The sequence below is a fragment of the Camarhynchus parvulus genome, chromosome 2, assembly GCF_901933205.1.
Source record: "Camarhynchus parvulus chromosome 2, STF_HiC, whole genome shotgun sequence".
Classification (NCBI taxonomy): Eukaryota; Metazoa; Chordata; class Aves; order Passeriformes; family Thraupidae; genus Camarhynchus; species Camarhynchus parvulus.
The window spans coordinates 128,378,403-128,390,541 of NC_044572.1; the positions used below are offsets into that span (position 1 = coordinate 128,378,403).

The 12,139-nt window shown below is 43.5% G+C and overlaps 1 protein-coding gene across 2 annotated transcripts in view; it reads left to right on the forward strand.

Moving 5' to 3' along the window:
- The window catches only part of LOC115901079 (neural-cadherin-like), a 55,458-nt gene that overhangs the window by 12,042 nt on the left and 31,277 nt on the right, over positions 1–12,139 (forward strand). The window contains exons 2-10 of one of the 2 annotated variants that reach the window (XM_030943397.1): positions 1,080–1,274; positions 1,718–1,943; positions 3,264–3,468; positions 3,836–3,947; positions 7,019–7,268; positions 8,583–8,725; positions 9,073–9,245; positions 9,590–9,758; positions 11,461–11,631. In XM_030943397.1, coding sequence (XP_030799257.1) covers positions 1,145–1,274; positions 1,718–1,943; positions 3,264–3,468; positions 3,836–3,947; positions 7,019–7,268; positions 8,583–8,725; positions 9,073–9,245; positions 9,590–9,758; positions 11,461–11,631 — 1,579 coding nt within the window. In that variant the 5' untranslated portion in view covers positions 1,080–1,144. Of the gene's footprint in view, positions 1–1,079; positions 1,275–1,717; positions 1,944–3,263; positions 3,469–3,835; positions 3,948–7,018; positions 7,269–8,582; positions 8,726–9,072; positions 9,246–9,589; positions 9,759–11,460; positions 11,632–12,139 lie in introns of those variants that run through there. The other variant, XM_030943398.1, reaches the window with a different exon arrangement.

The following is a 12,139-nucleotide window of genomic DNA, read 5'->3' on the forward strand; positions in this document are numbered from 1 at the left end:
ATCCCTTTACTAGCAAAATAACACTGTCTGTAACAGGCTGAATTAGGGCATGTATTTGCCAACCCTCCTTCTTGGCTATAGATAAAATAGTGACTGCTCCAGCAGCCTTTATGAGCTACTGCCTCATGCTGTGGGTTGTGCCTTGTCCTACACAGCAATACAGAGGAGAAAAAAAAGTGAACCAATGTTCTCCAGTATGCAGTGCTGGTACATGAGAAAACCAGAAACCATGTAATCTAAGAAAACTAAGGAAACCATGTCTTAAATGATTTTAAATACTTTAAAACCCCACAAAAGTTCAGTTAAGTTTTTTCGTTGCTGGGAATGATTATCTCTGGGAAATTTGTCTAGCATATATTTTTACTGTGGGGTAAGGCTGCTTGTAAGTACAGGTCTGGTGTGTCAGGGAATGTCTATCTGTGGGTAGCCTTTTCTTTAGTATCACATCCCCAAGACACACACTTAAAATTGTTTGGAATTTCTGGCTTTATTCTTGCCTTTGGTGGTGGTTTTGTCCATGTGCTCCTGCCCTCTTCCATCCTGTGTGAAATGGCCTTCTTGAAGGCAGAGTTGAAGGGTTTCCTGTATGAAACACACACCTGGGTGGGTGTTTCATTGTGTTGCAGTGTAGCCCTTAACAGACCTGCAACCTCAGTGCAGTTTGTTGAAGTATGTGATCATATTTTAACAGGCAGAAAACGTACATTTCTCCTATGTACCTTTCTACATACCCCCTTTCTACATTTAGTTTCTCTTTTTATTCAACTTTATTCTCTACATTCCACAACATATTCTTTTTAATTTGAAGTCAAATCTTAAGGCCGCTTTTAGAACACAAATGTGCTTAGGAAAATTTCTTCAAGAAGCCCATATATAACTTTAGCATCTGTTAGTGACTTGCTGTGAATTAAAAAGGCTTGAATATAGGTCTCCCTAGAGGTAAAAAATAGTGTGATTAAATCTCTACATGTCCTTTGCAGTGGAAGCCTCCTTCTCAGTTTGTTTACAGATACTAATGGATAAGATCTTAACGTTAAGCTGGTGACCAAGCTGTGTAGAAACGCGTGTGTGTTTTGCAGATGATGACTGGTACCTGTGCCACGTGACTCTCCTTGCCCCAGAGGAGGAGCTGCTCTCCTGGGCCATGTACCCGTACCCGTACCTGGCGCGCGTCGACCCCGATGCGCGCAAAGGTGCGCTCGTCTACCAGCTCACCGCACATTGCAGCAGCCCTGAAAACACCTCTGCTGCCATAACCTACACTCTCATTGCAGGTAGGGCTACTCTGAAAACAAAAGGTGAATTTCTCTTTAGTTGCAAATGTTTCTTACCAAGTTTACAATTTCATGGGTAAATTTTTCCCTTGGGGAATCCTTAAAGATACAACAAGTACAGCAAGTAGAAGCTGGAAGTGCTGTAAGTAAAAGTTACGTGGATGGGAAGCTTTCTTCTTGCCATTTTCTTTGCTTATTTTGAAATTGATGGCAGCTTTACTGTTAGCTTAAGTCTCCATTTCTTACTTGTTCTTGTCTCTTTTACACTGCTGGTCAACAAAACAGTGTGAGTGAAAGATAAGGTGGACAACTGGAAAGGTAAAAGGAAGTGCATACAAGGACAGAGGTGGATGAGTTGAGGATGGCTTGCTTTGAAATGGTGAAGGTGCCAATGTTCTTGCTGTGGGGCAAAGATCAGAGCAGCTTTGTGCATGTGTTGGTAGGTGGTGAAGAGCGATTCCGAGTGGATAAGGACACTGGCATGATCATGACCACTGGTCTGCCTTTGACGTGGAACAAGGAGTATGTGGTGACTGTGGAAGCCTCTGATGAGCAGGGCAACAGAAGCCCCTATGCCTCCGTTTCCATCCTGGCCGGCCCCCGACCCCCGCAGTTCACTAACATGTCCTACAGCGTGTTTGTGCCGGAAAACACTCCAGCAGGAGAAAAGTGAGTTGTGCTTGGTTGGGTGACTCCCTCCCTGCAGTCTGAGAGGAGCTTCACAGAGCACAACAGGGTGAAACTGTTGTGATTTGCTTCTTAGGGCCATGCATATGCATTTCTCTATCACACTTTAAAAATAATAATGTGTTTTCTAAAAGAAATTATGCCTCTTTTGATGTTTCTCCAGTGTGACATGAGTCTCCATGTGTCACATGTAGTCTGGGATGCTGGAATTATTTTAATGCTTTTTGGGGTTTTAGTGCATTTCATCGTGAATTAGAACAGCCAAACTACTGGCTATGCATCTCCTAGTGATTTAAACAAATTAAAAGACTAAAAATAGTCTTTTAATTAACCAGATCTGGAGTTGTTTGTGTCCTGTTTGACTTGTATTTAAATTTCTAGAAAGATGAGTCATTGCCAAACTCTTGAGATAACAGCAGCAGTGTGAAGTGCAAATAGATAAAGCTCAGTCTCCAAGGGGCTCTGCTGTTGCATGGGGAGTGGCTAAGCCAAGCCACAGTGGGGAGATGCTCTCAAGCTGGCTCTGGGTTTATTGTCACTGTTCAGCTACTTGAAAGCAAAATGGGCTTTAAGGCCTCTAAGGAGCAGGTGGAACAGTGCCCTAAGGCCTCTAAGGAGCAGGAAACCTCAAAATAAACTGATGACCTAGGAAAAAATTGCTGGAGATGTGCCACTAATCCTTAAGAGAGACTGAATGAGAAGGAGGAGGGAAATTTCTCTGCTTCACAGGAGCTTTCAGTGAGATGAGCTAAAAGTGTTTTATGCTGGCGAAAGAATGGTGTGAGAGGTGGAGCTTCAAAACATAAGTCACAGTAGGGAGGCAAATATTCCTTTGATATCCTGCCAAGGTGGACAGCAGGATCTGGAAAGCCACGTGCTCCATGGGTTTCCCATCCATGTCTAAACCCATTTCTTTTCTAAATATACAACTACAGAGAAATTCAGAAGTATAGTAGATCACTTATTTCTGAATAACTGAGAAACTGGGGGTAAACTAGTAACTGCTGTCAAGTATTTAAAAGGCTACCATAGGGAAGAAAAAAAACGTTTTATTGTTAGTGGGGGTTGAAATGGGTTGTTATTTCAGCACTGCTATGTCAGTGAATAAGTTTGGTGAGAGAAGAGAAGGTAGATGAACTCCCTGTAGCAAAAGGGGTTTCCAGTCTGGATACAAAACTGAGCCAAGCATTGACAGAGAGTGAGCACGACACCTTTCCTCATCCTATGCTCCTCTAGGTGCTGAGGAGACAGCTTTTGTTGTTATTGTTTTGAAGCAAAGGGTTGTTCTCTCGTTCTTTGCAGAGTAGCAGTTGTTGAGGCTGTTTCTTTCCAGAGCCAGCCTCTTTCCTACACTCTCCTGACAAACCCCTCTGGGCTGTTCCGGGTGAGGCAAGAGAGTGGAGAGCTCAGCCTGACCCACCCCGTGGACTACGAGAGCGAGCACCACCTCTACCACCTCCTTCTGAAAGCCATGGAAGTTGAGAGCACTCTCAGCAGTGTGACTGAGGTACAGGAATCTCTTCACTCCATGGTCTGCAACCCCTTGCTACAGGACCAGTTACACAGGTGGATTGCTCAGTGAGGATGCTGGGCAGGAGGAAACCTTGTAGTAGAAATCTGGGCTCTGACCTGGGTTCACATCTTGGCTCTGCAAATACCTCTCATTATTACTTTTTGGCTTTGCCTCCCATCTTGGGAATGGAGGGGAAAATACTTTTCTGTGTGTTACAGGAGCAGGGTGAGAAGAATAGCATCAGACGTGTAAGGACGGGACAGCAGCAAAAGCACTGAGTGCCACTGCAGTGTTCAGAAAGAGGTGCTCCTTTGGCAGTGTAGAAGCTAAAATCCACTCTCTGGGTGTCCTTTTTCCTCAGGTCATGGTCCACATCACCGATGAAAACGACTGTTCTCCTGAGTTCCAGCGCTCCATTTACAGCAGAGACAACATTCCTGAAACCATTCCCGTTGGCACGTCTCTTCTGCAAGGTGGGCACCATCCTGTCACCTCTCCCTTCAGTCCTGCCGCAGACCTGCTAGTTTGTTACCTTTCCATGGTCTGGCCATGAGGAAGCGCTCTCTTCCACAGGCGCTGCCTTGGAGAGGTGTGGATGGCAGCTTTCCTGACAGTCTGTGGGTGGCTTTTAGCTAACCTGGAAGTAGAGCTGTGAGTGTCTTCAGGTGAGGATCACTGTACTGTGCCCAAGGAGAGACCCTGTGGTATCCAAGGACACTTAAAGCAGCTGATAGGAAGTGGCTTCATTTCCTTCAAATATTGTAGCTGTCTTTTAACTCATCTTGGTCATCTTGTTGTGTCCTAGAAGCAGCTGCAATTAGTATTTCTTTCCTTAATATGTTAAGAAAATAAAAGGCTTTTTTAAATGGGCAGCTTGTTTTGTCAAATAGGCATTAGTGCTGTATAACTGACTTGCAAAGTGTTAAAGGAAAAATATTTTGAAAGGCTGTGAACTTAAATTTATGGTTGTGGCTTACCAGTCATCATCCCATGTTTGTTGTTTTTAACATGGCCATGTGTCATTTGCATATAAACCCTGAGTGCACAGGTGACATTTTTAGAGGCTAAAGTAGTGTGCTGATAAAAGACTTCAGGGGGTATGAGTATGTGCCAAGGCAAGACTTAGCAAAAAGATGAAAGCTTCCCAAAGCTGGAGCTGAATTCTTCAGGTTGCAGAGGTGATAAGAAGTTTAGCTTCCCTTGTGTCAGGGGGCTGCAGGGCCTGCTTTCTCTAAACATTTGCAAAGAGGGTTCAGATCTCATCAGACTCAATTTTTAGGCTTAATTCTCTTGGGAAGAAAGAAATTGATCAGAATAACCAAATCCTAAAATTCCTAAGCATGTGATTCTCCTTAAAGAGATGAATATTCTTCTGTCCAGAGGACTTGTAAAGCTCATCAAAATTCCACTTGTGGGGGAAAATCTTACGCCCCATGTCCAAAGCAAGCAGAATGTCAAAGCTGTGCAATTGCATCCCACGTTGTTGTCTTGCCACATGGTGTACATTTCAAGAGAAAGAGCTGTCTTAGGAAAGAAAATGTGAGGTGGAAGCATAGTGGCAGTCAGTGGAAATGGGTGTGTGAAGACTCACTTGCTGTGGAAGGGCTGAGCAGGGTTGTTAGTGGCTGCAAGGCAGCTGTACCCTCTGCAGGATGAGACCTGGGCCACTAACTCTGACTGCCAAGGCAAGTGTCTCAGGGAAAAAGACAAAGAGCTCTTACCCTCACTCTAGCTCCTTGAGGGATGAGATGTTGCAGCCTCAGAATGACCCACAAACAGAAATAAATGCAAATATAAGAGCTTTTGCCATTCTGAGCCTGCCTGTATCTGTTGGTGGCAGTGAAAAAGGTAGTGTGATAAATGCTTTTGTTAAAACTGTGGATGATGCCAATGTAGGTTTCAGTTTTCAGCTGCTTTTATTTTAGCACACTCAGAGTCTGGAGCACGGAGGGTGCTCTCAGAAGGACCCTCAGCCTTCAGCTGCATCGCTGTGCCAGCAGAACAAGGCTTGGAGCTGTAGCTGGCAGCTCAGTCAGCTTTTGAGCCAGAGTTAGCTCGCACTAAACTAGTTCAGAGCACGTGCAAAGCCAGCACAGAGCTGATTGTGCCTGGCATATGATCCTTAAAATATCCTTTGCATTGCACACCAGTTTCCAGGATGGAATGAAATGGAGGGGAATGGGAATTCCCAGGTACTATTGGGAAGTAAGGCACGTTTCTGTCATGTACAAGTAAGTGCCTCATTCCCTATTTGCCAGAAAACATCTGGGGGAAAAGAAGCATATCGTTAAGCACATAGAATGTATCTCTGTGAGTGGTTAAATGGTTCACTAATGGCTATAGATCAAATCTGAATTTTTCAAATAAAAAATGTTTTTCACATTCTGCATGCCTTTCTAAAAACAATACTTAACCTTTATATTTGGCAAATTTAAATCAGTGTCATTTTAGTCTTTGCATTTTTAATATATTTTGTCTGTCAGTGCAGCAAGAGAGTGATTAACACTAAAGCCCTTGATTTTGTAGCCTGTAACACAAACATTTATTCACAGCAGGATTTGGAGAGATTTTGAACAAAATGTTACAACCACTCTAAATATCCTTGTAAACAATGACACAGGCAGATGCAGTCGAAATTTTTTGCAAGTAGAGCAATTCTCCAGTGTACTTTTGAAATCATTCTCTGCTCCTTTCCTATTTTGAGTTAGTATTCTGATAGAGGCAGGTTGTTTCTGCCACCCCTCTGTGGATGATGCTGCTGCTCTTCGCTGGGGTGTCCATGCACTGCAATCACTGTTCTGCTTCCACAAGGCTGCCATGGTGGCTGCATCTGAATCCTACTGGTAGAATAAGGAGTTTGTTTGTTACCAGTGTGGGAATGATGTGAAGCCTCATTGTCAGGCTAGAAAAATTGCAAGGTAATTGGAGAGGTGAGCTTCTGCTTTTAAAAATCACTTTCGATGCTTTGTTGTTCTGGTTTACTGCTCCTGAGCAGATGGGACACTCAGTGTGCTGAGTAAACACTTACTGGGGAGGAATGTTTAATCACTCTTTGTACCTTGAAGCACCAGGTAATTAAATTATATAACTAGCTGGGAGCTAATTAAATTTGAACATAGCATTCCTGGAAAGAGTGAGGAACCAGTTTATGACTGATAATGTTAACCAACATGCATACTGATTGTGTGCTAATTACCAGTGTTGCCTGCTATTTGTGCAAAGCATTTTGTGCAGTGCTGGGATCACAGCTCTCTTGCAAATTTACCTGACTGAGATCGCTCGGGCTGGGTTGGAGCAGAGGGAAGAGTTGTTTTGAGTTTTCACTCCCAGCCTCCTCCTAAGTTCCCAGATGCTAACCACAAAGAACAACAAAAACAACAAAGCAAAAACAAAACAACAAAAAAAAAACCTTTTATGGATGAAACGGATTTGGGTGATGCCTGTTCTCAAAAACTAACAAAAACCCAGAGTTGACTTGGTGGTAAACAGCATAACCAAACCTCCTTTGCCGTATGACCGTTCTGTTAAATGTGTTCTCTAATAGTGCTTGCAACAGACTGCGACTCTGGCTCCAACTCTGAGATCTCTTACTTCATCCAGAGCACCGATTTTTCCATCACACGTCATGGAGTCGTCAATTCTAACCAGAGGCTGAACTTTGAGCGAGCCAACCACATGTACGAGTTTGTGGTGATCGCTGTGGACAGAGGACACCCCCCTCGCACGGGGACGGCGTCTGTGCGCATCCGCATGGCCAACGTCAATGACGAGGCTCCCGTCTTCTCCCAGGCCCTGTAAGGCACCCTCAGCCCCTGCTCTGCTCTTAAATCATGCTGTTCTGACATGTAACCTTAATAGCACTTGGCTACATGGTCACTTGTTGTTTTGTGCACCTTTAAGTACCAGTGAAATTGAAGGGTAATTTCTATATAGAAAGGCTTTATGAGTTGGACTTTCATTTCTAGATTGTATATTAAAAAAACACATCATTTGTGATACCAGTATATTGACTTTGTAGAGAGAGAACAGAATGAATCAAAGACCTATCTATACAGGGAATGATTATGACTGACTCCCTGGTCTCAAAGTGATTATCCATGTATAAATAGGTGACAAATAAATAATGGTAGTTGTGGTATTCACATGCCCTCTGAACAGAGAGAAGCTGTGAGACAAGCAGAAAAGAAGGAAAACACAATTCTTATCTTGCTCGCTGTGCCTGTGTTGTGCTAACATAGAGTGCAATATGGAGATGGTTTAGCCAAAGTGAGGATGTTTTGTTCCCTTGGCCTATCAGGGCCAAGAGTTGTGTGTGTGTCAGACTGTCACGGGACAGTCACGGGAGAATCAGAGATGAGTGCAGTGTGAGCAGTTGTGAGCAAGAGTGAGTGCAGGGCAGATTCAGTTTAGCTACAATGTGCATAGTGTAGTATAATAAAGCAATTAATTAGCCTTCCGATGATGGAGTCAGATGCATCATTCTCTTTCCCCTTCATCGGAGTCACCTTTGATTTACAATAGGTAGTTAGCAAACTACTACTAAAATTTAATTTTGTCATCAACAGATTGTATTGTAAGCTAATTTCATGAGCCCGTTTAAGTCTGCTTTTTCTTTCCTGTCCTCAATCAAGACAATTTCTATTCTTTGCACAATTTTGAAGTCTGAACATATTTTAAATATGAAACATACATATATTTATTTACAAAATTAAATACTTTTTTACATTCATCTCTGTAGTATCTGATGCTTTCCATTAATATATAGGGGCATAAGAAACATTGCATGGCAGATACTAGTCCTTTTACTCAGCTTTAGTAGATAGATGATCCTGTTTTACAGTACAACGTATTATGGTGCACATTGTTATCCTCCAAAGGCTCCTTCAAAATTATATATACCAAAAGTACAGGATTACAATCCTAAAATAAGTACCAAATGTTGAACAAAGAAGACCTAAGTCATATCTTGAACCAATTTAAGATTCCATGGTTGCATGCCCAAAGCTTTAAAAAGCCATTCATAATGAGTTCTTACTGTTGCTGATGGTTAACAGGGCAATGGTTATTCTGATACTTGTGTGCTGCCCCTGCTCCCTTGTGTCCATCAGTTACAGGACCTTCCTTTCGGAAGATGCTGGTCCGGGCACCTTGGTGGCTACTGTTCGGGCAGAGGACCCCGATGGAGACGGGCTGCTCTATCTGATTACAGGAGGCAATGAGGAGGGCAACTTTGAGCTGGATAGCCAGAAAGGTAAGGAAAGAGGTTTTAGAACATAGTTATTTACTGTCTAATATCTATTGACTCTGTCCCACCTGTATGTCAAGAACCATGAGAAAGCACCATATTTATATAATCTGTGAATGGGGATGCTTTGTATCAGTGAGCGTTAGTTCTTTGATATGATGGTTGTTCTTCAGCTGTCAGCCAAAATTTGGGATCCTGGTCCAAGCCTGTGCAGACTAAGATGATAAATTACTGTGCTTTGCAACCAAAATACAAACTGAGCCAGCAATACAGTGACGGAGAAATCTGATGCTCACTTGATTTTGTGTGTTTACAGAGTAAATTAACAAGACACTTTATGCTTCCAAATTCAGGTATCATTAAACTCCGCAGAAACCCACCACCCAGTCTGAAAGGGCCACAGTACATCCTAAATGTCACTGCCATAGATGACAATGCCTCGGGGGGACCCACTCCTCTCAGCAGTTTTGCTGAGGTTATTGTAGGAGTTAATGACGTTAATAACAACAAGCCTGTCTTTAGAGAGGTAAGATGTCTTTCGGCAGATATTCTTTTCCATCTAAGCTGTAAGTGGGGTAATAGAGTCTCCATAGCTACTGGTGGCTGCTGGTGGGCTGAAGGGTCTGTGTGTGCAGAGCAGAATGAACTTGTAAGTGAACAGAAGACTTACACTCCTAGAGGAAGTGTGAAATCTTCATCCTCCTTTTTCCTTCCTCTCCCTTAGAGATTGATTTCTTCGTGTGCATAAGTAATAGCAGTGATTTCCTTCCAAGTTTTTCCCAGACCTGTTGGAAGAAATATTGACACTGTGCAGCAGATTCACGTGACTCTGTGTAATATTTAGGGTCGGATGTTTGGGTGTGTTTTTAGTGCGCTTACTACAGTGACAGCACCTGGGTTCTGGAGAACCAGCCTCCGGGCACGCGTGTGCTGCAGGTGGAAGCCTATGATGCAGACCTTGGCATCAATGGAGAGGTGAAGTATGGGCTCATGCACCGAGATGGAGCTTCCCTAGGCTTCAGCATTGACCCAGACACAGGTCAGTAGCTTCAGGTTACTAAGAAAAAATGAAAATTGTGCATTGTATTATAAAGAAAATGCCGCTGTATCAGTATGTTCATGTGGGCTCATGCTTAACCATGTAACTGCAGGGTTAGCTGTGACAGTTTGTAGGATAAATACTGGAAAATGCTCAGGGTATGTAAATACCCATGCACTTAGATTGGATTGGATTAGATTAGATTAGATTAGATTAGATTGGATTTAATGAAGGTTGTAGTGATTCAAATCATAGTAGCATAGAATGGTTTGGGTTGGAAAACAGCTAAAATATTATTTATTTCCAACACCCCTGCTTTGGGCAGGGACGCCTTCCACTAGACCAGGTTGCCCAATGCCCCATCCAACCTGGCCTTGAATACTTGCAGGGATGGGGCTTCCACAGCTTCCCTGGGCAACCTGTGTTGGGCAGTGTCTCACCACCCTCACAGTAAAGAATTTTGTCCTATTCTAAACCTGTTCTCCCTCAGTTTAAAGCCATTACCCTTTGTCCTATCACTACATGCCCACAGACCCTCTCCAGCTCTTGTATAAGCCACCTTTAGGTACTGGAGGGTGCTATAGGGTCTCCCTGGAACCTTCTCTTCTCCAGGCTGAAAAATCCCAGCTCAGTGTGTCTTCACAGGAGAGGTTTCCAACCCTCTGATCATCTTCATGTCCCTCTTCTGGATTCATTCCAACAGATCCACATCCTTCTTATATCAGGGGTCCCAAATGCAAATTAAATAGGGAAACCAATCCCAGTTCAATAAGAAGATAAAAATGTGTTCTGTATCACTTGTCTTCCTATTTGGATCAAGAGTAGCTATAAAAATGCAGAGCAGAAAGTGTGATCTTTACAGGTTAAGTTTATTCTTCCCTATGATGTGTCCAGAGTTCATTTCTCATCTCATGCACAAATAGGAGATCCAGTGCACTGCGGGCAAAACCCTCATACCAGAACAGGGCAACGATGTATTTATATACGATTTATTTCAAATGAAGATGTTATGTAGTTGTTGACTGAAAATAGGAAAATGGGATATTGTTATGTCCAGGACTGTGCAGGAGATTGGAATGGACTACAACAGAGCTGAAGAATTCCGAGCATAGGAGAGAAACAAGTCTAGAAGTGGCCTCAAGAAGGCCAGTTCGAAATCTGCTAACCAGAAAAAAATAGCTGAGGTAGGGAGAGACTTAATTAGTAGGGAGGAAAACCTGAAGATTTGGAGAAAATGGTTTGATTTATCCACTATAGAACTTAACCCAATTTTAATCTGTTCAATGAGACAGCCTCCAACTCCTGTAGCAGAGGTTACTTTCGTCATGTCACTTGTGTCTTCTGTGCTGTGACTCTTCCTCAAAGTAAAAATGGGCTGATTCAGTTACTTGGACTAAACCTAGAGAGGCCCTTCAGTGAGAAGGAGGAAGTCCTGTGCTCCATGAACCATAAGATAACAAGATACTCAGACTGAGCTTCTTATCAGGGCAGCAGGAAAAATGTGGCATGTGAGGAGAGGAGAGACGAGAGAACTGGAGCTGGTCTAGTCCAAGAATGCCTTGCAGGGTTGGTGAGGATCGAGCTTCATGGCTGTGCTGCACGCAGTCAGAGCTTCCTTTTGTGCAGGAGTTGTGCAGGTTGGTCTCAGCAGATTCAGTCCTGAGGCTGTGGCAGGCAGCACAGGAGGTGTCTGTGTTGGCAGGAGTCATCACCACCACGCAGAGTTTTGACCGGGAGAAGCAGCGGGAGCACACTCTGTCTGTCACTGCCACGGACCAGGCGCAGGAGCCACTGATCGGCGTGTGCCAGCTCACCGTGCTCATCGCCGACCTCAACGACAACGACCCCAAGTTTGAGAACAGCCGCTACCAGTGTGAGTGTTACTGACTGCTTGTCCCAGTGCTGCCACAGGAATTTGTTAGGAGTTATTCCTTGTAACAATGGTCAGTCTGTTAGGTGACCAATCTTCCTTTGTTGCCCACTAAGCCAGTTACTGTTTAACCCATGATCAGTAGAAGTGAGCAGAATTAACCAGTGCTCTTTAGTCATTGCAGTTCTCTTAAAAACATTTACATACTCACTCCTACAGATGAGGCCGGTCTGATCCCTTCTCTTTGCAGCTTTTCTCTGCCCAGCTTTTTTCCACACTGAATTTTTATTTGATGTCCCAAAACAAAACATGACATCCTAGCGCGGAAATCATCAACCCTGACCAGAAGTACAATTGTCATCTGTGTCTCTTTAGCATGGTATTTCTGTTTGAATAGACTGAAGTGGCATTTATGTCTTGTCAAACAGCACAGAATCCCTGGTTTCTAGGCTGCCTTTGGCTGGGAGCCAATGCCTGCTGTGTCTGTCCTGCTGAGCTAGCTTTTCCCATT